Below are 23699 nucleotides of genomic sequence, written 5' to 3' on the forward strand. Positions count from 1 at the left end.
CGGCCATGATTTCACGTTCATCATTAGACTTTTAATTCCAGATATTTATTGAATTCACGTTCTACTACCTGCAATGACAGGATTCGAACGGAGTCCCTAGCTGATTACCTGGGTGTCTGGATAAACAGTCCAGCGACAGCACCGGAGACCAAGACCTACCGTTCACAACATTCGGGGGTGGAAATTCTAAACAATTATAACTTTCAAGAGTGAAGAAAAGTTTCTACAGTTTCTACCATCCTAGATGGCCGATCCCTTATCCAGGGACAAAAGCCCCCCAGTTCCAGACTCCTCAGGCAGAATATTATTTTGCTTATGGGACGGCACGGTGGCTCAGTGGTTAGCACTGCAGCCTCACAGTGCCAGGGACCCGGGTTCGATTCCAGCCTTGGGTGACTGTCTGTGTGGAGTTTGCACATTCTCCCCGAGTCTGCGTGGGTTTCCTCCGGATGCTCCGGTTTCCTCCCACAGTCCAAAGATGTGCAGGCTAGGTGGATTGGCCATGCTAAATTGCCCGTAGTGTTCAGGGATGTGTGGGTTATAGGGGGATGGGTTTGGGTGGGATGCTCCAAGGGATGGTATGGACTTGTTGGGCCGAAGGGCCTGTTTCCACACTGTAGGGAATCTAATCTAACCTTAATTCCCATCCTATCCATCCCTTTGACAATTTCACACATTTCAATGAAAGCTCATAAACCCACAGTTGAAGGTGTTTGATGCGCTCGTTTGCTGGATGAACGCACAAGAAAGTAACAGAAAGAATGCTGATAGGGTTTGATGAAGCAAGATGAGAGAAGAGAACGAATAATAACATACAGTTTGGGCTGAATGGCCAGTTTCTGGACTGAATCGTAAAAAGCTGCGAAGTTAAATCTAAACTGAGGTCAAATGTGATTATGAAGACTGGAGAAACATGGTATAATTTTAATTGCTGAAACAATTGATGCTCCATCAACCTTTCTGTTATTGAAGCAGAGCAACAGAGCTACTGTGATTGCTAAAGTCATGAAGATATTGTCAAGCAGCATAGACGGTTGGGATTTACCAATTAGTTTGAGCAACGATATAGATTATGATAAAACAGAGTGAAAAATTTGCTGACATCTGTTAGAGTCATTAAGAGGTACAGCATGGAAACACACCCTTCAGTCCAACTTGTCCACGCTGATCCAGTTATCGTAAATTAATCCAGTCCCATTTGCCTCTATCCTTCTAAACCCTTCCTATTCAGATGTCTTTTAAATGTTGCAATTGTACCAGCCTCTACCATTTCCTCTGGGAGCTCATTCCATACACACACCATCCTCTACATGAAATCTTTGCTGCTTAGGTCTATTTTAAATCTTTCCCCTCTCACCTTAAACCTGCACTCTCTAGTTTTGGACTCCCCATCCCAGGGAAAAGACCATGTCTATTTACCCTATGCCCCTCATGATTTTATAAACCTTAGTAAGGTCATCATCTAGCTTCCAACATTCAGGAAAAATAGCCCCAGGCTAGTCAGCTTCACCCAATAGCTGAAACCCTCCAACGTTGGCAACATTCTTGTCAATCCTTTCAGAACCCTTTCAAGTTTCACAACACCCATCCTATAGCAGGGAGACCAGAATTGCATGCAGTATTCCAAAAGTAGCCAAACCAACATCCTGTACAGCTGTAACATGACCTCCCAATCTTTGTACTCAATGCACTCACCAATAAAGGCAAGCATACCAAATACCTTCTTCCCTATCCTATCCACCCGTGGCTCCAATTTCAAGGAACAATGAACCAGCGCTCTAAGATCCCCTTGTTCAACAACACTCCCCAGGACCTTACCATTAAGTGTATAAGTCCTGCCCTGATTTGCCTTTCCAAAATGCAGCACCTCACATTTATCTCAAGTAGAATTTGCTGGTTTTGTTTAGATTAGAACTCAGGGTGGAAGACTCTCAACCTAGATTAGCCAGGAATTCATCAAGCTATGTCCCCCTATAGGGAAAAGTAGCATTCCCTCCAGGATGTAATTTTAGGTGTCTTATGGTATATTTCATGTCCTGTCGCAATTCTGATTTAGGGCAGAGAGTGACTGATATTCAGTGAATTAAAATGCAACAAAGGGTTATCTCAGGAATGAGGTCCTCCTAAGATTTATCAGAAAGGTGATCCTCACTGAAGCAGGCAATGTCCTGAGGCTGTTTGATATTGAGAGATTGTGGAGCTTGTCTGGGGAAACTAGAACTTGGAGCCCCAGTCTCAGGACAGGATAACTGATCATGTGTGACTGACGTGAGGAGAAATTCCTTATCATTGAAGTTAAAGTCTTTGGAATTCTCTGCCTGGAAGAATGCAGATGCTCCACTCTTGAATTTACTGAAGGTTGAATTCGACAGATTTTTGGTGGCTCAGAGAGTCAAGAGTTGAGGAAATGGTTGGGATATCAGAGCTGAATGCAGATGTCACTGAAATTGTAGAGTTAGCTCGATTGCTGGTATAGTCTCTAATCTTTGAATTCCTCTGTTCTGAACAAAGAACAAAGCAGAAATATAGAGACCAATCAAAAGGGAGAAGGCCATTCTTGGCATGTACAAAAATTAAAACATGTAAAGAAAGAAAAATAATTAATATGGACCAGACCAAACCCCTCAAAATATATCAAGTAGACAGCCTAGACACTAACTTTTTCTTATTTAAAGGCAAGTGTAAGGTGTTGTGTTCCAGATGTGATTCAATTGGTCAAAATATTAGACTTTAAGCAAAGCACACTTTTTTTTATCCACCACAGTTAAAGCACAAACCAAAACCAAAGTATAACTTTAACTCAATCAAAATACTTAACAACATAAAATATTATTTAACTACTGCTCATTAACACTTCCAATATGGCAGCATCCAGTAAACACACCATTGGCAAAGGTAAATTCAGCAATACAGATTTGCTGATGTGCAGTCTTCTCACTCTATTCCAGCAAAATGGAACACTGAATGAATAAATCTAGCAGCAGAGAGCAAACTCAAGCTTTTTACTGCAGCAGAGAGAGATAGCTGCGTCTAGTAGTTTCAACTCCACAAACCCCCAACTTTAGCAACTAAAAGCAAAACGAAAACCCTGAGTCTGTATGAGCCTGACTCCACCCACTCATGTTTCTTTTGTCTAATTAAAAAAAAAACAAAGCTGTTTACTCTGCTTTCCATGGAGCATACACCTCAGCACCAGGTTGACAACACCCCTCTTCAAGAGAAACAGGACAGAATAAAAAGCCCCTCTCAAAGACACATATCATCACAAAATATCAAGAAGTGGGGAAAAGTGGTAAAGGAAAACATATATTGGTTAGTACCTTTCTGGGGCATAATTGCTGAGGGTTCAGTGAAAGGTAATTATTTTAAAAAACAACATATTAATTGTGAAGTAATTTCTGAAGGGTGCCATCCCAAAATGTCCCAACATGTCAGCTTTCCTGCTCCTCCGATGCTGCCTGGCCTGCTGTGTTCCCCAAGCTCCACACTTTGCAATCTCTGACTCCAGCATCTGCAGTTCTTGCTATCTCATATTAAGTGTAAGAATGTATTTGATTTTACTAACAAGAATGCTCTCTTACACAAAGCACTGGTTACCTCTGATCAACCATATTGTCTCAATTAAGTTGTTAGCTCTGACAAAGAATTGGACTGGACTTGAAATATTAATTCACTTTCTCTCTCCACAGACGCTGCCAGACCTGCTGAGTTTCTCCAGTGTTCCCTGTGTTTACACTCTCTCATTTGTTCTGTTTCAGGGAGCATCTCTGAAATACTTGCCGACAGTCTTGCAGGATGTTGCCTCCATATTTGATCCAGTCTTGCTGAGGTAGGCCGCTGCTTGATCAGACAATCTCTCAGGACTGGGAATGCTCCCATAGACGTCACAGACCTGAAACGTTAACTGAGTTTTTCACTCTTGGTGGTTCAGAAGGTGTTTGGCCCAGCAATGGTCTAGTGGTATTATCTCTGGACTGTTTATCCAGAGATCCGGATCATGTTCCTGCGTACCAGGTTTGAATCCCTGCACGGCAGATGGTGGAATTTAAATTCAATAACTATCTGGGAATTAAGAGTCTAATGGTGACAGTGAATCCATTGTCGATTGTCGGAAAAACTCATCTGGCTCACTAATGTCCTTTAGGGAAGGAAAATGCCATCCTTACCTGGTCTGGCCTACATGTGACTCCAGACCCATAGCAATGTAGTTAACTCTTAACTGTCCTCTGGACAATTAGGAATGGACAATAATTGCTACCTGGTCAGCGAAGCTCTCATCCCGTGAATGAATATAGAAAATAGAAGCACACTTGCCTTTCTTGTTCAGGCCTTTGGGTATAGGATTTTGAGGTGTAGCAAGATGTTGGTGAAGCCTTTTCTGGAGTACTATGTGCACTTCTGGTTGGCCTGCTACAGAAACAGACCCATCGGTCCAACCAGTCCACACTGAACATAATCTAAGACTGAACTCATCCCCCTGCCTGCTCTGAGGTCATATCCCTTCAAACCATTCCTATTCATATATCCACCCAAATGCCATTGTACCTGCGTTCACCACTTCATCAGGAAGTTAATTCCACATGGAAACCACCCTCTGTGTAAAATAATGCCTCGTATGTCTTTTATAAATCTCTCCCCTCTCACCTTAAAATTATGCCCTCTCTCATGAAATTCCCCATTTTAGGGAAACGACAATAACAATTAACTCTATCTATACCTAGTTTTATTTTATGAACTTCTATTAAGTCACCTCTCAACCTTCTTCTCTGTAACGAAAACAGCCTCAAGTCCCTCAGCCTTTCCTCGTAACACCTTCCCTCCACACCAGGCAACATCCTAGTAAATCTCCTCTGCACCCTTTCCAAAGCTTCCACATCCTTCTTATAATGCGGTGACCAGAACTGTACACAATACTCCAAGTGCGGCCGCACCAGAGTTTTGTACAGCTTCACCATAACCTCTTGGTTCTGGAACTCGATCCCTCTATTAATAAAAGCTAAAACACTGTATGCCTTCTTAACAGTCCTGTCAACCTGTTCCTTGTTCGTGTGCTCATCTGCTTTTACTTGGAACTTTCAGAAAAGCAAACTCATACCCCAAGTCCCTGCACCAGTGAAAAAGTCCCAGCCTATCCAGCCTTTCCTTATAACTCAATCCTTCCATATGCGGCAACATCCTGGTAAATCTTATCTGAAGCTTCTCCAGCTTGATAATATCCTTCATATAACTGGGTGACCAGGATTGAACACAATATTCCAGAAGAGGCCTCAAATTTGCCCGGATGCAACCTTACTGATATTTATAAAATCATGAGGGGCATAGATAAGGTGAATGACAACGGACGATTCCTTAGGGTGAATGAGTTTGAAAGTAGGGTGCTTATTTTTAAGGTATGAGGTGAAATATTTAAAAACGACCCGAGCGCCAACTTTTTCACAGAGTGTGGTTCGCATGTGGAATGAACTTTTAGAGAACGTGGTGGATGCAGGCACAGTTACCATATTTAAAAGACGTTTGGAAAAGATTGTGAATAGGAAAGGTTTGGAGGGATACGGGCCGAATGCAGGCAGTTGGGTCTAGTTTAGTTTGGGAACATAGTCAGCATGGACTGATTAGACCAAAGGGTCAGTTTCCGTGCTAACTGTGTGGTTATTAGATTTGCTGCGGTCATACTACCGTTCTTTGCTGGAAAACGTGGGAGATGAATGTTGTTTATTCTGTTCTTGTGCACATCACAGATGCTGAACAAGTGAACCATCAGCAACATGCACAGCTTGTCCTGCTGTTGCATTTTAGCTCTGCTTCACAGTTTACCCAATTTATTGCAGTTGGTTGGCACACAAACAGGTGCTAGCCAACAACAAGAACTGCATTTAAAGTCATAATTTCCTTCCCCCAAGCCATTCAACGCCAACATTGCAAGACAAAATTTGACGCCAACTCACGTTAAGACGTGTTCGGACAAGTGATCAAAAACTTAGTTAAAAGGGTAGATTTTAAAGGGCATCTCAGAAGGGCAGAGAATGGTAAGGAGGTGAAAAAGATTCACTGGGAGAATTCTGGAGCTTAGTTCATAGTCAGCTGAGGGCAGGGCCGTCAATGGTGAAATGATTAATAAATCAGAATAATTAGCCATAATAATAAAAATAAGAGTTTCTATAGATATTTAAAAGTAAAAGCTAACTAAGTAATTGTTGTTCCAATCGTAAATGAGCCTGGGAATTAATAATGGAAAATAAGGAAATAGGAGATGATTTGAACTGGCATTCTGCATTTGTTTTAATTCAAGGTTGAAGGGATTGTCCTTTGAGGAAAGATTAAATAGAATGGATCTGTGATCTGTGGAGTTTGAGGTAAAGAGAAGTGATCTCATGTCAACATATTTCACATTCTTAACATGAGAAATTCAAAAGATGCTAGATCAGCCATGATTTTATTGAATGGTAGAGCAGGTTCAAGGGGCAGAATGGCCTACTTCTGCTCCTATTGCATGTGATCATACAAATTATTGGCAGTGTGCCTAGCAGTTGAGTATCTCAGGCTCATACCCTGGGGGATATGGGTTCAGATCCACCCACAGTAGTTGCTGGAGTTTTAAATTCAGTTAGTAAAGATTTGGAAGCTGGTATCAGTAATGGTGACCATTACCTAAGTTTTTAAAAACCCATCTCTGTCTGTCACCTGCAGTCTTTACTCACTCTGGCCTAAGTATGTCTCTAGACCAACAGCAATGTGGTTGGCTCTTAAATGCCCTCTGAAATGGCCCAGCAAAGCCACTCAGTTCAAGGGCAGAGGCTCTTACCCCTGGCTGTGTGGAGTCCAGGGTGGCACAGTTTAGAATGAAGAGGAACGCCACGTAGCACTGAGATGTGGAGGACTTTCAGCACTCATTGGGTAGTGATTTTTTTGGAATTCCGTGCACTGGACAGCTGTGAAGGCTCAGTCATTGAGTGATGTCCAGGGTAGAGATGCATAGCTTTCTGCAGATTATCAATATCAAAGGATAGCGAGATAGTACAGGAAAGTGATGCTGAATGAGAAGGTCACTCCTGATATGTTGAACAGTAGACAAGGATCAAAGGGCTGAACTGCCTACTCCAGTTCCTATTTCTTGTATTCTTACCCTAACTACATCTTTACCTCAAACCTGGGAACAGCATTCAATGCTAGACCAGAGTAACCAATGGATCATAGAACATAGAACAGTATAGCACAGGAACGAGCCGTAAGACCCACAATATCATGCTGAACATGTTGCCAAATTAAATTTCTGCCTGTCCATGGACCATATCTCTCTAATCCTTGCATATTCATATGCTTACCTGAAGGCCCTCTGAACGCCCGTACTTTATCTGTCTCCACCACCATAACTGACAGTGTGGTCCCGACTCCTACTACTCTCTGTGTAAAAAACTTTGCCCCGTACATCTCTTTTGAAATTTCCCCCTCTCACCTGAGATACAAGCCCCCTAGTATTAGACATTTCAGATCTGGGATCCTAAACCTCAAGCCATGAGACTACTGTACAGTGACTTATAGAGTTTGTTGCAAAGTTTAGTTAACAATTGCTTTAGCATTGTACCATTTGAATGCCAGGTTGGCAGGAGACAAAACATCTGGAGCTCTGTCTTTTTATCCTGTGCTCTTAAAAGCATCAGGCTCCAGCTCACAGTAATAGATGTCGCAATTTCTCAGATGATTTAGTGTCAAGTCACGTACAGTTTGAGGGAATTTCTGCATTCTTAACTCAGCCTCATCGAAAACTGCAGCCTAATTAATTTATGCCAGGAAGCCTCACAGCCTGACTGGAGACCTTAGTTTTCTCAGACTCAAACTCAGTTGAACTTTGTGTTGTAATCTGTCAACCTTCTGAAATTAATATCTTTCCCATTATATTTTTTTCACTGCAGTGCCGAACTCCATGTCTCTCATCAATTATGCAGTTCCTGGCCCTGAGTTTGCCTCCCTTTGATTAGATAGCTTTCACAGGCCAGTTTCAACCCTTCCAATTAACCCCATCACCCTTGATATTTTCATTACAAATATATCCTTTGGTTGTCGTTATTACTTGCTTTCTTTTTACCCAGCATTTAATGTTATTGGTCTGGTAAATCCACTGTTCAATTCCCACCAGGGCACCTTGAGAATTTAAAATTAAAAATTGGAAATTAATAAACTTGCATCGGAAAACTAAGCATTGAGCTGTTTGATTGTTGTAAAAGCACCGCTGCTTTACAGATGCCCTTATGGAATGGTACCTTTATGGCAGCAATTCCAAACCTACGATGCCTGCCGTCTAGTAGGACAAGGACAGAAGAAGCTTGGGAACGCTACGACCTGCAAGTGTCCCTTAAAGCAACTCGTGATTCCCACTGAGAACAATATCACTCCTCTCTAAATGTTGCTGGGTCAATTTCCTGGGACACTCTCTCTGACAACACCTACACCACAAACCCTGTAGCAGCTCAAGAAAGCTGCTCATCAGTCACTTTTTGGGGTGATTGGGGATGAGCTAAAAAAAAGCACTGGCTTCTGAGAAACACTCAGTGTAGGATTGAAAGCAGCCATGTAGAAAAATAGGGGCAGAATTAGGCCATTCAGCCCTTTGAGCCTGCTGTACAATTCATGAAGATCATGGCTGATCATCCTGTTTCTGTTTCTCCCCCTTAAATTACCCTATTTTATCTTAGCGCCAGTGACGAGTAGTTTCCCTTAATGTTTGTTCCGATGCATGAGCTAGATTGATAAATTATGCCCATCGGAGACAAGCGTCCAAAGCTGAATATGACTGTAAGACTGTAAGATGTAGGACCACATGTATGTCATTCTACCCAGCAAGTTTGCTCTGTCAACGGCTTTGTTTAGGTGTGATCTGATAATCCTCAAATCTACTTTCCTGCCTTTCCCTATAACCCCTGATCCCCTCAACAATTAAAAATCTATTTATCTCATCCCTGAATATCATTAATGATCAGCCTCAAAAGTCTTCTATGATAAAGAAATCCACACATTCGCTGCCCTCTGATGGAAGAAATTCTCCCCCATCTGTGTCTTAAATGGGTGATTCCTTACTCTGAGATTAAATCCTCCGGTTCTACTTCCATTGCATGTCACCTTAAAACTAGTCCCCTTCTACAAGGTTTAAAGGACAACCCTCTCCCAAGAGTCAAGATGTCATGATTCTCCTGAAAGGGGGAATAATTTATCTGTATCTATCCTGTAAAATCACTGCAGAATCCTATCGGTTTCAACAAAGTCATCTCTTATTTTTCTAAACTCCAATGGTGGTAGGAGTGAATGTTGTAGGTGGTATGCAGGCTGCTTTGTCCTGGATGTTATCAAGTGCATTGACAGTAGAGCGGACAGAGGGAAGATGTTTGATACAGTGTAAAAACAAAGGGACTGAGACAAAAATAGAAATTGCTGGGAAAGCTCAGCACGTCTGGTACCATCTGTGGAGAGAAATCAGAATTAACGTTTTGGGTTGTGTGACCTTTCCTCAGAACTTGACCCAAATGTTAACTCTGATTCCTCTCTGCAGATGCTGCTAGACCCACTGCGCTTTTCCATCGATTTCTATTTTTGTCTATGTTTGATACAGTGCTATGCAACAGATGATTGAGAAATGGCATAAGTCTAAGAATTAAAAGGACTGGAGCAATGTGAATGTAAAATTGGTTGAGTGATAGGAAACAGAGAGTTATAGTTAATAACAAAGTGTGGAGCTGGATGAACACAGCAGGCCAAGCAGCATCTTAGCTCCGGAGATGCTGCTTGGCCTGCTGTGTTCATGCAGTTCCACATTTTGTTATCTTGTATTCACCAGCACCTGCAGTTCCCATTATCTCTGATACAGTTATAGTTAATAGGTATTTTCCAGCTGGAAGAAGTTTTGCCATGGAGTTCTCCATGAGTTAGTATTGCGAGCCTTTGTTTTCCTGATATATATTAATCATATCGATTTCAATGTACACTTTCAAAATCTGTGGATGATAGAAAATGTGCAAGAATGTAAACTCTAAGGAGCTCAGTGTAGAACATCAAAGGACCTTGACATAAATGAGTGGGTGGATAGGTGTCTGATGAACTTCAATACATTCAATTAGTTGTGATGGACAGCTTGTCATTGTTGGCTTGGGGAGCCGAATGGCCTGTTCCTGTGTTGTAATTTCCTATATTCTTTGTCCTTGAAAAGAGAGTGCTAATGCACTTTGGCACAGAAAAACATAAAGGTACAGAATAAAATACAGGGCGCTACTGTAAAGTGAGGGCTGTAGCTGACAAACTTGGGCTGCATGTACATAAGCCTTTTAAGGACACAGTACGGGTAAAGAGAGGTGTTTATAAAACATACAAAATCCATCGCCCATTCAGAGAGGTGTACAAGAATAGTTTGAGGGATGTGAAATGTTGGTAATGAGAAATGTCGGTTATAGGGGGATGGGTCTGGGTGAGATTCTTCAAGGAGCAGTGTGGACTTGTTGGGCCAAAGGGCATGTTTCCACACTGCATGGAATCTAATCTAATCTGAGGTGGGTGAGAGATAATGGGAACTGCAGATGCTGGAGAATTCCAAGATAATAAAATGTGAGGCTGGATGAACACAGCAGGCCAAGCATGTGCTCCTGAGATGCTGCTTGGCCTGCTGTGTTCATCCAGCCTCACATTTTATAATCTGAGGTGGGTGTTGTCTTTCTTCTAGAGAAGGAGATTCAATAGGGATTTTCAAGTCATAGCAGATTGAGAACTGGGAGCACAGATTTACAGTGTTTTGTGAAAAAAGCAAATGAGAGGTGAAGAAAAAAAGACTTTTTCAAACAGCGATTAGTTAGGCTCTGGAATGCACAGTTTAGTGATGTGGTGGAGGCAGACTCGAATGAGCCATTGAAAAAGGCATTGGGTGATTATTGAAACAGATCAGTATTCAGGGCAGCGGGATAAAGAAATGAAATTGGGAATAAGTTGAAATGCTCAGAGGTTTGGAGCAGACACCATGGGCTAAAAGGCCGCCTTCTGTACCATGACAATTCTGTGACTCTGTGGTATCAGTAGATGAGGATAAGGCCAGTCAGACAATATGGCAGTGATGAACCTACACAAGACAATCCAGGTGGTTCTAACAGGCACCAACTTAAATGCAAAAGGACATCAACACAAAATAGTCACCAAGAAATCCAACAAGGTGTTCAGAAGATCATTACCCAAAGTGTGCTGACAATGAGGAATTAAAGTGATTGGTGTTGATGCATTTAAGGGAAATATGGATAAATATGTGAGAGAGTCGGGAAGGATCTTGTCATGTAGTGGCAGTGTCCCTGCCTTGGGGCTAGCAGGCCCTGGTTTAACTGCTATATGCTTCAGAGTTGTGTCATAACTCCTCTGAACAGGTTGGTTAAAATTATCAGAGGGAATAGCAGATTACATCCATAGATTAGAATAATGAAAAGGGATGGGGTGTTCAGTCATTATTACTGGGGTTAACGAAATGTGAGGCTGGATGAACACAGCAGGCCCAGGAGCATCTCAGGAGCACAAAAGCTGACGTTTCGGGCCTAGACCCTTCATCAGAGAGGTTTAGTTCTTTGTTTCTGACTCTTTAACTAGTTCATTTTGAATTGCACATATTTCTAGGGTAGGATGTGAACTCACATCTCTGGCACATTCGAGTGGATTGCTGATCCAGTAATATGACCATGGTGCTTTCAGTCCTTCTGGCTGAGCAGTATCAATCTTGATTTGTTTCAGAACAAGTTATCTTCTCGACCTGCCCCAAATGAATATCTAACAAGCAAAATGCTAAAGGGAGAGCTTTTCTGAAATTGAAAATTAACCCAGCTGTTTCTGTTTGCAGAGAGAAACCTTTATGCTGCTTTGAACCTGCATTTTGCAGCTGAGCTCATAGCTAAGTGAGTAGCACAAAGTTGGGAATATGTTCCTTAAAAGCACCATTAGCCATGGCTCACTGATGGTGCCCAATGGCAAAAGAGGCTGATAGTCCAGCTCACGGATGCTGTCTTTCTGGGGAACTGTTAAAGTGATGTCTCGACTGTCCTCTGAGAGTTGATCACATTGAAACACATAGGATTCTTAATGGTAAACGCTGAGAGGATGTTTCCCCTTCTGGCCGAGTCTGGGAACAAAGGGCATGGTCTCAGAATGAACGGGCACCAATTTAAGACTGAGGTGAGGGTGAATTTCTTATTTCAGAGGATTGTGAGTCTTTGGAATTCCCCGCCATAGAGAGCAGTGGGGGCAGAGTCCTTGTGTATATTTAAGTCTGAGGTAGATTCTTGATCTGTCGGGGAATCAAGGGGTGATGGGGAAAGAGTCGGAAAGTCGATGTGAGGAATGTTGGATCAGCCATGATCCTGTTGACGGGTGTGGCAGGTTTTGGAACTACTGACTGTTTCTTATAGCCTAATGGTCTTCCGGATGTAGAAAATCCTCTGGCCCTATTTTGAAGGAGGCGAGGACATGTTTCTCCAGTGATCTTATCAATATTTACCTGCCAAACATCGATAAAGCAGCAAAATAGATTTTGTCTGGTCATTAACACATTGCTGTTAGTAGGACCTTGCTGAGCTTAAATTGGCTGCCTTGTTATTGAGTTTATAGCAATGATCACTACATTTCAAATGTTAATCATGGTGTAAAGCACTTTGGGAAAATTCGGACCTCATGAAATATGCAAATATATAAACAGGGCGAAATAGACCATTCGGCCCCCGGAAACTCCTGCGTCATTAAATAAGACCATGGTAGATCTGATTGTAACCTCAACTCCACATTTCCACCTATTCCTGATAACCTTATGGGACAAATTTGTCCACCTGTACTCAAAAATATTCAAGTGCTCTGCTTCCACTGACTTTCAAGAAAGAGTTTCAAAGATCTACAAACTCCTATGAGAAACAATTACGCAACATCTCCTGTTTTAAGTGGGCCAGCTCTGTTCTTTAAAGTAAAGTTGCCATAGTCTAAGTGCTCATTAGAGAGAGCCAACACAGTGTGGAGCTGGAGGAGCAGAGCAGGTCAGGCAGTATCAGAGGAGCAGGAAAGTCGACATTTCGGGTTTACACTCTTCATCAGGACTGGGGAAGGGGGAAGGGAGCTTGGAAATAAATAGACGGAGGGAGGGAGGGTGGTACGCGATAGGTAAATGAGATGGTGATAGGTGGATGCAGGTAGGGGGTAGTGGAAATTGATCAGTGGGATGGGTGGGTATTAGGAGAGAAGATAGACAGGTTGTGTCAGGTCAAGGAAGCGGGGATGACAGGGAGGGTTGGACATGGGATGCAACCGGGGGTGGGGACATTTTAAAATTGGTGAATTCCATGTTTAGGCCATCAGGCTGTAGGCTCCTGAGGTGGAATATGAGGTGTTGTTCCTCCAGTTTGTGTTTGGTATCATTGTGGCACTGGAGGAGGCCCAGGATGGACATGTCACCCAGGGAGTGGGAGGGGGAGTTGAAATGGTTGCTAACCTCACCACTCCCGGCACCTTTCCCTGCAACCGCAGGAGGTTCTACGCCTGCCCCTACACCTCCTGCCTCACCTCCATTCAAGGCCCCAGCCAATCTTTCCAATCAGAGAGGGGTTCACCTGTACATCCTCCGACCTGGTCTTCTGTAACCGTTGCTCCGGATTTGGTCTCCTGCACATCAGTGAGACCAAGCGTAGATCCAATGATACATTCGCAGAGCAACTGTGCACTGTACGCTTAAATCAACAACACCTTCCAGTTGCCAACAATTTTAACTGCCCCTCCCACTCCCTGGTTGACATGTGCATTCTGGGCCTCCTTTAGTGTCACAATGATGCTACACCCAAACTGGAGGAACAACACCTCCTATTGCGTTGTGGAAACTTACAGCCCAACAGCTTCAACATAGGATTCACCACCTTCAGAATCTCTGCACCCTCGGCCTTATCCCATGTCCAACCTGCACCCCCCCACCAGCCATTCCTGCCTCATTGACCTGATACAACCTGTTCATCTCTTTTCCCACCTATCTACCCCACCCTTCCCACTGACCAATCTCCACTACCCCACCCTATCACCACCCCACCTACCCACCTACCTACACCCAGTATCATTCCTCCATTTATTTCTGAGCTCCCTTCCCCCTCCCCAGTCCTGGTGAAAGGCATAAACCGTAAATGTCAACTTTCCTGTTGCTGTAATGCTGCCTGGCCTGCTGTGTTCCTCCAGCTCCACACTGCATTAACTCTGACTCCAGCATCTGCAGCTCTAGCTAACTCATTAGAAGGGGATGATTGGAGGTGCTGATTCAATCTGAGGGTCACCACACCTCAAGCATTGTTGAGAAGGAGGGCCCTTCATGGTAACCTCGGCCGGTCTGAGAATAGAGCCGAAACTGCTGGCATCACTCCAAACCTGCTATTTAGCCAACCAAGATAGATGATTCCCTCCTTCAATTTTAGTGTTTTAATAATGACCTCTAGTTTCCGATCTTCCCATCCACCCCATATCTATCATCATCATCATAGAATCATAGAATCCCTTCAGTGTGGAAGCAGGCCATTTCAGCCCATCAAGTCCACACTGACCCTCTGAAGAGCGCCCATCCAGATGCACACACATACCCTATTCCTGTAACCTTGGATTTCGCATGGTTAATCCACCTATCCCACACATTCCTGCACACTACAAACAATTTAGCATGGCCAATCCACCTAAGCTGCAGGCCGTTGGACAGTGGAAGGAAACTGGAGCACTTGGAGGAGACCCACGCAGACACAGGGAGAATGTACAAACTCCACGCAGACAGTATCCAGTCAAGATCCCTCAAGAACTTGTATGTTTCAATTAACCCCACCTCTTAGTCTTCTAAACTCCCACTGATACAAGCCTTGGTCGTCCAACCTCTCCTCTTAAAATGACCCGCTGCTCCAATGTTAGCTTTGTTAATATTCTCTGAACTGTTTCCCTCACATTTACATTCATCCATAAATACATTAACCAATGGTATTCCAGATGAACGCCAATTCTAGCTTTACGACTCTGAGTGAATCATCAGAACAGGAAGGGAGCCTTAAACTGAAATCCTGGAGAGTGATTCAAGATGGCGACTGTTCTAAACAAAGAAGGCCTGAAGAATCACACCAAGTGTTTCAGATTTTGTGCAGCATTAAGAACTTGCTGCACGACTAGCATGGAACCAGCCTGCAATTAGAGTAAAAAAAATTCCGAATGTGTTTTTGTGATCTGGACCCTGTTTTCTTTCATGGCCAGACCTTTTGAATGCATCTAATTAATATTCAATGTGCTGTCAGATTATGCTGAGCTCATTAACATTTATTGCTGTCAGAATATGCTGATGGATCCCTGATGTTTGCTCGGATTCTGCTGATGCACCTCATGAATAATCAGTTCCTTCTCCGCTAACATGGTTTTGTTTTTGTTTCTTTGTTTGCTTTTAGCCGCCTGTTGCACAGTTTCATCATGAACCTTCTTCCAGATCGGCTGGTGAAGCAGAAACTGCAGTCAATGACTGCTATCGTCAACACCGAACTCTTTCAAAGAGAAGGTAAACCCTTGGAGCTCCTTACACATGCAGAGAAACGGGATTTGGATTAGAGCTAAAGAAATAATGTTGATTTTCCTTGATAGAATTTTGTTGCATAGACATCAGGGATCATTCATCTCTACCACTGTGCTGGCTGTACGAGGAAATGCTCCAATTAGTTGCACTCAGCAACTCTATCCTCATTGTCCTGTAATTTTTCTCTTTTCAAATATATGTACAAGTCTCTTTTTGAAGTTGTCAGGGATAGCGCTTTCATCTTTCAAGCGATCCATTATCATGACACATTATGATTAACATGTGGGGTCAAACCAGGGCCTTGTATAATTGCAACAAAACTTCTACATCCTTGTACTGCAGTCCTCTTGCTATAAAGGCCAGCATTCCATTAGCTTCCTTGATTACATTCTGCACCTGTCTATGGCCTTTTAAAGATCTATCCACCTGGACCCCCAATTGCCTTTGGACAGCCGCTGTATTTAACTTCATACCATCCAGAAAATACCCTGATTTGTCCTTCATCGGTTCGAAATGGATCCTCACACTTGCTTACATTGAACTCCATCTGTAATTTTGCCCATTTACTTTGCATATCAGTATTCCTTTTGAACTTAATGCTGCCATTTACACTGTGTAATGCAATGCTGCATTCACAAAGCTGCCCAACTTAGCAGAAAAGTTGCACATAGGACTTTCAATGCTACTATCCAAGTCATTGATAAAAAGTGTGAATGATGAGGTTCTTACTCAGATCCTTGCCATGGATCATTGTTTGACTGAACCATAGATCTAAGAGTGTCCAGGGCAGAATGTTCCATGAGCGGGATGTTGAATGTTCCATACAAGATGATCAGAGGATTAGATAGGGTGGACAGTGAGAGCCTTTCTCCTCGGATGGTGATGGCTAGCATGAGGGGACATAGCTTAAAATTGTGGGGTGATAGATATAGGAGAGATGTCAGAGGTAGGTTCTTTACTCAGAGAGCAGTAAGGGCATGGAATGCCCTGCCTGCAACAGTAGTAGATTTGCCAAATTTAAGGGCATTTAAATGGCTGTTGGATAAATGTATGGATGATAATGGAATAGTGTAGGTTAGATGGGCTTCAGGTTGGTTTCACAGTTCGGTGCAACATTGAGGACCGAGAGGCCTGTACTGCGCTGTAATGTTCTATGTATTCCATTTTGTGTAAAAAAAAACAATGACAGGACTTATACAATTAAAAGTAGGGCCTTGGGTAGTGCTGAAGTACTGAGAGACCTAGGGGTTCAGGTACATAATTCTTTCAAGATTGCGTCACAGGTCGGCACAACATCAAGGGCCGAAGGGCTTATACTGCGCTGTAATGTTCTATGTTCTATGTTCTATGTTCTATGAGCTAATGAAATCTGGACTTCCTTCCTCTTTCCTCCTTCTCTGCCTCATCATTAAGTTGTTGTCCCTCAAAACATGATGGAGCTTCATGGATAGGTTGTCACCAATCTAAATGATGGTAACCAGCTCCAGCCTATCATTAATGCCAAGGATGCCAGATTTCAAAGAGAGTTTCAGTCTTTGAAGTGTCTTTGAAGTTTTTTTTTGTCTTCAAATTATTTGAGAGTTGAGAAGATGTTGTTTTGCCAGCGAGACACTATTTGGCCTTCCAGACACAGTACCCAGCCTGGAAGTGGTCTTGTCAGAGTTTTATCTGAATGCACAAGGCAGTGGCTTGAAGGAAGTCACTAGTGTTTGTACACAGTCCAAGTTTCACTGTAGCGCAGAAGTGGGGCAATGATAAGTCCCCATTACATTTGGACATTTATTGAGTTGTGAAGGTCTTTGTTATGAAACGCTCAGTGCTGTAGATTTTAGGAGACTAGGCTAATGCAGCTGCTCTGGTGTTGGACCTCGTCCTCAATGGTGGCCTTTTGAGAGAGGTGGCTGTCGAAGTGCTCAGTATATTCCAGGATCTCGCCATCAACATCCGTGGAATGTCATAGTTTTGGATGACCAGATATGGGTTGATAAATGAGCTTTGGTTTGGTAAATTTAAAGACAGACCAAGTTTCTTGTTTGCAGAGTTGAAAAGATCAAGAGTGGCTTATAAACCCGTTGCAGAGTGGGCACTGAAATTCTTCACCCAGAGAGTGGTGGGCGTGTGGAATGCACTGTTGGCTGTGATAGTGCAGTCAGATAATTTAGAGACTTTTAAGTGACTCTTGGATAGGCACATGGAGGATAGTAAAATGTAGGGTAATGCAGGGTAGTTTGATCTTGGCTGAATAATAGTTTGGCACTATATCATGGGTTGAAGGCCTATACTATGCTGTTTACTGTCCTGTGTTCTATGTCCAATATAATCATGGACAAACTGGAGATCATTTATGTCTTTGGTAATCAGTTGAGTTCTGGCATGAAGATTACAACGGTTGAAGATTTTTCCACACAGGCACTAATTAAAACTGACACAAGGGGCAAGCTGATCTTTGATGAGATGAATAATCACTGTCGGATGGGTTGTAATAGTTGCAGGGCTTGTTGCAGCTCTGCCATCAATGGTGGCTCACTGATGGAATTTTGTTTCTGGAGGATATCCTGGGACTTATCAGCTGAAGTGATGGACTCACAATTCGGAATTGTTAAAAGTGTTATCCATTGATGGATGACCTTGTCACTCTTAAGAAGATGAACATTGTCCTAAAAACAAAAGGAAATTTTGTCCATTTGATCTTTGACCTCTTGGCTTCAAAAAGAACTTTAAGCACAATGATGGTCATCATTTTTTAAATTCATTCATTGTACGTGGGCGTACCTGGCTGGGCAGCATTTATTGCACATCCCTAGTTGCCCAGTGCACAGTTAAGAGTCACCAACTTTGCAACAGTTCTGGAGTCTCACGTAAGTCAAAACTGGAAAAGAACAGCAGTTTCCTTCCCTAATTGACTTAGAGTACTGGACGGGTTTCCCTGACAATGGTTTCATGGCCACCATCAGACTCTTAATTCTAGAACCTTTTTGTTTTAAAAAATAGAATTCAAATTCTATTATTTCCTACAGTGGGATTTGAACCTACATCCCTGGGGTCTTCAATTTAACAATCCAGCTACATTACCATTAGGCCATCACATCTCCATTGTGTCAGATGTTCTAGGCTTTTCTCCCCCACCATGTCATTTGGTGCTATAGCGTCGTCTTTGGGCCTCAAGCCTTGGCCAGTCAGGCTGCTGCCTTTTTGATTTCCACCCTCTGTCTTCTTGAGCATCATTGAATACCCCACTCTCAACGCCCTGAGGGTTTACATTGACCAGACACTGAACTGGACTAGCTGTGTAAATACAGTGGCTCCAAGAACAGGGCTCACCCCCCACAATCTGGTCAGCATCTACAAGACATAAATCAAGAGTGTTATGGAATACTCCCTACTCATCTTGATGAGTGTAGCTCCAACAATACGCAAGAGGTTTGACATTATCCAGGACAAAGTATCCCACTTGATTGGCACAACATCCACGAACAAGCACTTCCTCCGCCACTGATGCTTAGTAGCAACAGTATAAACTAGCCACATGGTGCAAAGCAGATATTCACCAAAGCTATGTCCTTTTAGGACCTGACCAGCTCAATGTCGTACTGCTATCTAGTACTGCTGCCGAGCCACTCTTAGTGATGGGCATTGAAACCCCCACCCACAGTACATATTGTGCCTTTGCCACCCTCAGTGCCTCCTCCAAGTGTTGCTTAACATTGAGGAGCACTGATTCATCAGCTGAGGGAGGACGGTGTGTGGTAATCAGCAGGAGAAAGCACCTTCCAAACGCATGCCTACTAACGTCTGGGAGCTAGTGCGAAAATTGCGAGAGCTCTCTTACAGACTGGTTAAGCCACGGCTTGACATAGCCACACTGATGGAATCATACCTTACAGACAATGTCCCAGACAGCACCATCACCATCCCTGGATATGTTCTGTCCCACCGGCAGGACAGACCCAGCAGAGGGGGCAGCACAGTGGGATACAGTCAGGAGGGAGTTGGTCTCATGGCTTCAACTTAAACATGGGCAAAGAAACCTCCTGCTGATTACCATATACCGTCTTCCCTCAGCTGGTGAATCGGTGCTCCTCAATGTTAAGCGAGACTTGGAGGAGGCACTGATGATGGCAAAGGCACAAGATATACTGTGGGTGGGGGTTTCAATGCCCATCACTAAGAGTGGCTTGGCAGTAGCACTATTGGTTGAGGTGGTCGAGTCCTAAAGGACGTAGTTACTAGACTGGGTCTGCGGCAGGTGGGGAGGGAACCAACAAGAGGGAAAAACATACTTGACCTAATTCTTAACAATGTGCCAGCTGCAGTTGTATTTATCCGTGACAGTATCGGTAAGAGTGATCATTGCACAGTCCTCGTTGAGATGAAGTCCCACGTTCACATTGAGAACAACCTCCATTGTGTAGTGTGACACTATCGCCGTGCTAAATGGGACAGACTTTGCACTGATCCAGCAATTCAAGCCATGAGGCACCGTGGGCATCAACAGCAGCAGAACTGTACTCCAGCACAATCTGTAACCTCATGGCCCGGCATATCCCCCACTCAACCATTACCATCAAGCCAGGGGATCAACTTTGTTTCAGTGAACAGTGCGGGGTGGCATGCCAGGAAAAGCACCAGGAATACCTGAAGATGAGGTATCAACCTGGTGAAGCCACCAAACAGGACTACTTACACACCAAACAGAGAAAGCAGCAAGTGATTAGCTTATATTAGATTAGATTAGATTCCCTACAGTGTGGAAACAGGTCCTTCGGCCCAACAAGTCCACACTGCCCCTTGCAGCATCCCACCCAGATCCATCCCCCTGTAACCCAACTAATCTACACATCCCTGAACACTACGGGCAATTTAGCATGGCCGATCCACCTAACCTGCACATCTTTGGACTGTGGAGGAAAACCGGAGCACTCGGAGGAAACCCACGCAGACGCGGGAAGAATGTGCAAACTCCACACAGACAGTCGCCCAAGGCTGGAATCGAACCAGGCTCCCTGGCGCTGTGAGGCTGCAGTGTGAATGGTGGTGAACAATTGAACAACTCACTGGAGAAGGAGGCTTCACAATTATCTCCATCCTCAATGATGGAAGGGTCCAGCACACCAGCGCAAAAGATAAGGCTGAAGCATTTGCAGCAAATTTCAGCCAGAAGCGCCGAGTGGATGATCCATCTCCGCCTCCTCCAGTGGTCCCTAGCATTACAGATACCAGTCTTCAGCCAATTCAATTCACTCCACAAAATATTAAGAAACGGTTGGAGATACTGGATACTGCAAAGGCTATGGGCTCTGACAACATTCCAGCAATAGTACTGAAGACTTGTGCTCCAAAACTTGTTGCTCCCCTATCCAAGCTGTTCCCATACAGTTGCTTAAGAACATAAGAACATAAGAACTAGGAGCAGGAGTAGGCCATCCGGCTCCTCGAGCCTGACCCTCATTTAATAAGATCATGGCTGACCTTTTTGAGACTCAGCTTCACTTACCCGCCCACTCACTGTAATCCTTAATTCCTTTACTGTTCAAAAATTTATCCAGCCTTGCCTTAAAAACATTCAGCGAGGTAGCTTCAAACACGTCACTAGGCAGGGAATTCCACAGCTTCACAACCCTTTGGGTGAAGAAGTTCCTCCTGACCTCAGTCCCACATCTGCTTCCCTTTATTTTGAGGTGATGCCTTCTAGTCCTAGTTTCACCTGCTAGTGGAAACAACATCCCTCCCTCCACCTTATCTATTCCCTTCATAATCTTATATGCTTCTATAAGATCTCCCCTCATTCTTCTGAATTCCAATGAGTATAATCCCAGCCTACTTAGTCTCTCCTCATGATCCAACCCTGTCAACTCTGGAATCAACCAAGCGAATCTCCTCTGCAACCCCTTCAGTGCTAGTATATCCCTTCTCTAGCAAGGAGACTCCTTAAAGCTGGACAACCATCTGCAAAGCACAAGTCAGGAGTGTGATGGAATACTCCCCACTTGCTGGATGAGTGCAGCCCCAACAACACTGAAGAAGCTTGACACTACATTCGGTCGAGTGATCTGTGAGGGTTCCAGAATGTAAAGATTGTCACAAAGATGGTGATTATGATTTGTGTGGCTCCTCTCCCAGTATAAAACTTACTTTTGAAGCACCTATTCCAGCTGTCTTTCCACTGGGAGGTTTGCAGATGGTGTTGTATCTCAAAGTTGATTTTTCTCTGCACCTTCTCTGCAGCTGTAACACTGTATTCTGCATTCTCTTCTGATAGCCTGACGTAGTTATGTGAGGTATGATTTGTCTGGTCGGCATGCAAAACAATACTTTTCACGGTATTTCGGAACATGCAACAATAATGAGTCAAATCAAATCACAGGTGCAGTTGCCAATGTCACATCTGTCCCAATAAGTGTCTTGCCGCTGTAGGTAGCGCAGTGGCTCAGTGGTTAACACTGCTGCCTTATGAAGGCAAGGCTATGGGTTCAGTTGCCTATGTGGAGTTTTCCCATTCTTCTTGTGTCTCCAGGCACTCTGGTTTCCTCCCACAGTTTGAAGATTTACAGCTTAAGTGGATTGGCCATGCTAAATTTTTCATAGTGTCCATGTGCTGGCTAGGTGGATTGGCCTTGGGAAATGCAGGGTTACAGGGTTAGGGTGGGTCTGGGTGGCATGTTCTTCAGAGGTTATGTGTGGACTTGATGGGCCAAATGGTCTGCATCCACACTGAGATTTTATGAACTGCTTCTAAATTACTTTCAGTAGCTTCGCTGACATTTATTCATTCGTGTATTTTTATTCACTCATGGGATGTGAGTGTCACTGGCTTTAATGTCCATCACTAGTTAGTATCCTGAGCATTCTGACTGGTACAGATCACATTTAGAAGCCTCTGTGATTTCTGCAATGCATCTCATCAATAGTTCACACTGCAGCCACGATATGCTGTTGGCGAAGGAAGTGAATCATTAAATGAGTTAAAATGCTTACTTTATCTGAGAAAGTAAACATCTCGTACAATTTTGTAAAAGGAAATTAGCAGCATTAAACTGACCCGGTCGAGGTAAATCCTCAATATGGGAGTGAAATACTACAGCAGATGGCTGACAGGCTATCAACCATGAGAGGAAATCCTTAGAGATAAACAGCAATCTCACTGAGTAAAGCTTTTGATGAATTTTCAGTGCCAGATGCATTTGCAGAGGCTGGAGTCAGTAATGGAAACTCAGCAAAGTGTGTGAGATAAGATGGCTTTTTGTTGATAAGAGAAGTTTTCTCTTGCTATGTACTCTTAGCTGTATTAAAAATACTTTCCTTCATGTTACCCATTGTATCTCTTCCTCCCAGTTCATACTGTGTTATAGTTCCAAAGGTATCAGCCTCTCAGCAGTTCCCTGCTTCTGTATGCATGACCTTACACAGTGGATATCAGCAAACAATAGGGAAGAGATTTTATCACCAGAGTGTGAGTCAAGAGTTGGTTTGCTTGCGGAGACAACTGAGAAAATAGGAATAGTGGCATTCCTTTTAGCCTTAAGCCTATTCCATTCATTTACTGAAATAATGGCTGATCTGTAAACATTTCTCCATTGCCCTGAATCCTTTAATCCCTTTGCCGAGCGAAAGTCTATCTCAGAACTAAAGTCAACAATTGACAATTGTTCCAGCATCAGTTTCTGGGACTGCGCAGTGTACAGTTCTCTGTTACCGCATTTACTGTAGAACACTGAGGATGGAGATGATAAAGAGATGTTGACAGTGACATTGGCAGTCGTGTGCAAGAGACTGTGAATAAAGGATGGAAGAGTGAGAGAGATACGGAGAACGGGGCTGTGCACGGTCATGAAAAGAAAAGTGTTAGTAGGAGTCCAGCGGAGTCAGCAGCAGTAAGGAATAGAATAGAATAGAAATTTATTGCCACCTGTACTTGTACAGGCAAAATGTAGTGAAAAGTTTTGTAAGTTTCCCCATTATGGCACCTACATCAATGACATGAGTCATACAGAATAACAGAACAAATTAAGACAAAGTTCATCACAGTTAGCGGCTCCTGGGCTCTGGGAAAGCCAATTTAAGAACAACGGAATAGCCTGAAGCTTGACAAAGGGATTAAGGGGCAATGGAGAAATGTTTACAGATCAGCCATTAT

The 23699-nt window shown here is 43.4% G+C and overlaps 1 protein-coding gene across 3 annotated transcripts in view; it reads left to right on the top strand.

The window, feature by feature from the left end:
• Positions 1-23699, top strand: part of LOC125454992 (dedicator of cytokinesis protein 2-like) — a 1138509-nt gene that overhangs the window by 354803 nt on the left and 760007 nt on the right. For 2 of the 3 annotated variants that reach the window (XM_059650434.1, XM_059650430.1), the window contains exons 24-25: positions 3759-3829; positions 15444-15550. In XM_059650434.1, the coding sequence (XP_059506417.1) occupies positions 3759-3829; positions 15444-15550 (178 nt within the window). The remainder of the gene's footprint in view (positions 1-3758; positions 3830-15443; positions 15551-23699) is intronic. The other variant, XM_059650433.1, reaches the window with a different exon arrangement.

The sequence above is a fragment of the Stegostoma tigrinum genome, chromosome 1 (assembly GCF_030684315.1).
Source record: "Stegostoma tigrinum isolate sSteTig4 chromosome 1, sSteTig4.hap1, whole genome shotgun sequence".
NCBI lineage: Eukaryota > Metazoa > Chordata > Chondrichthyes > Orectolobiformes > Stegostomatidae > Stegostoma > Stegostoma tigrinum.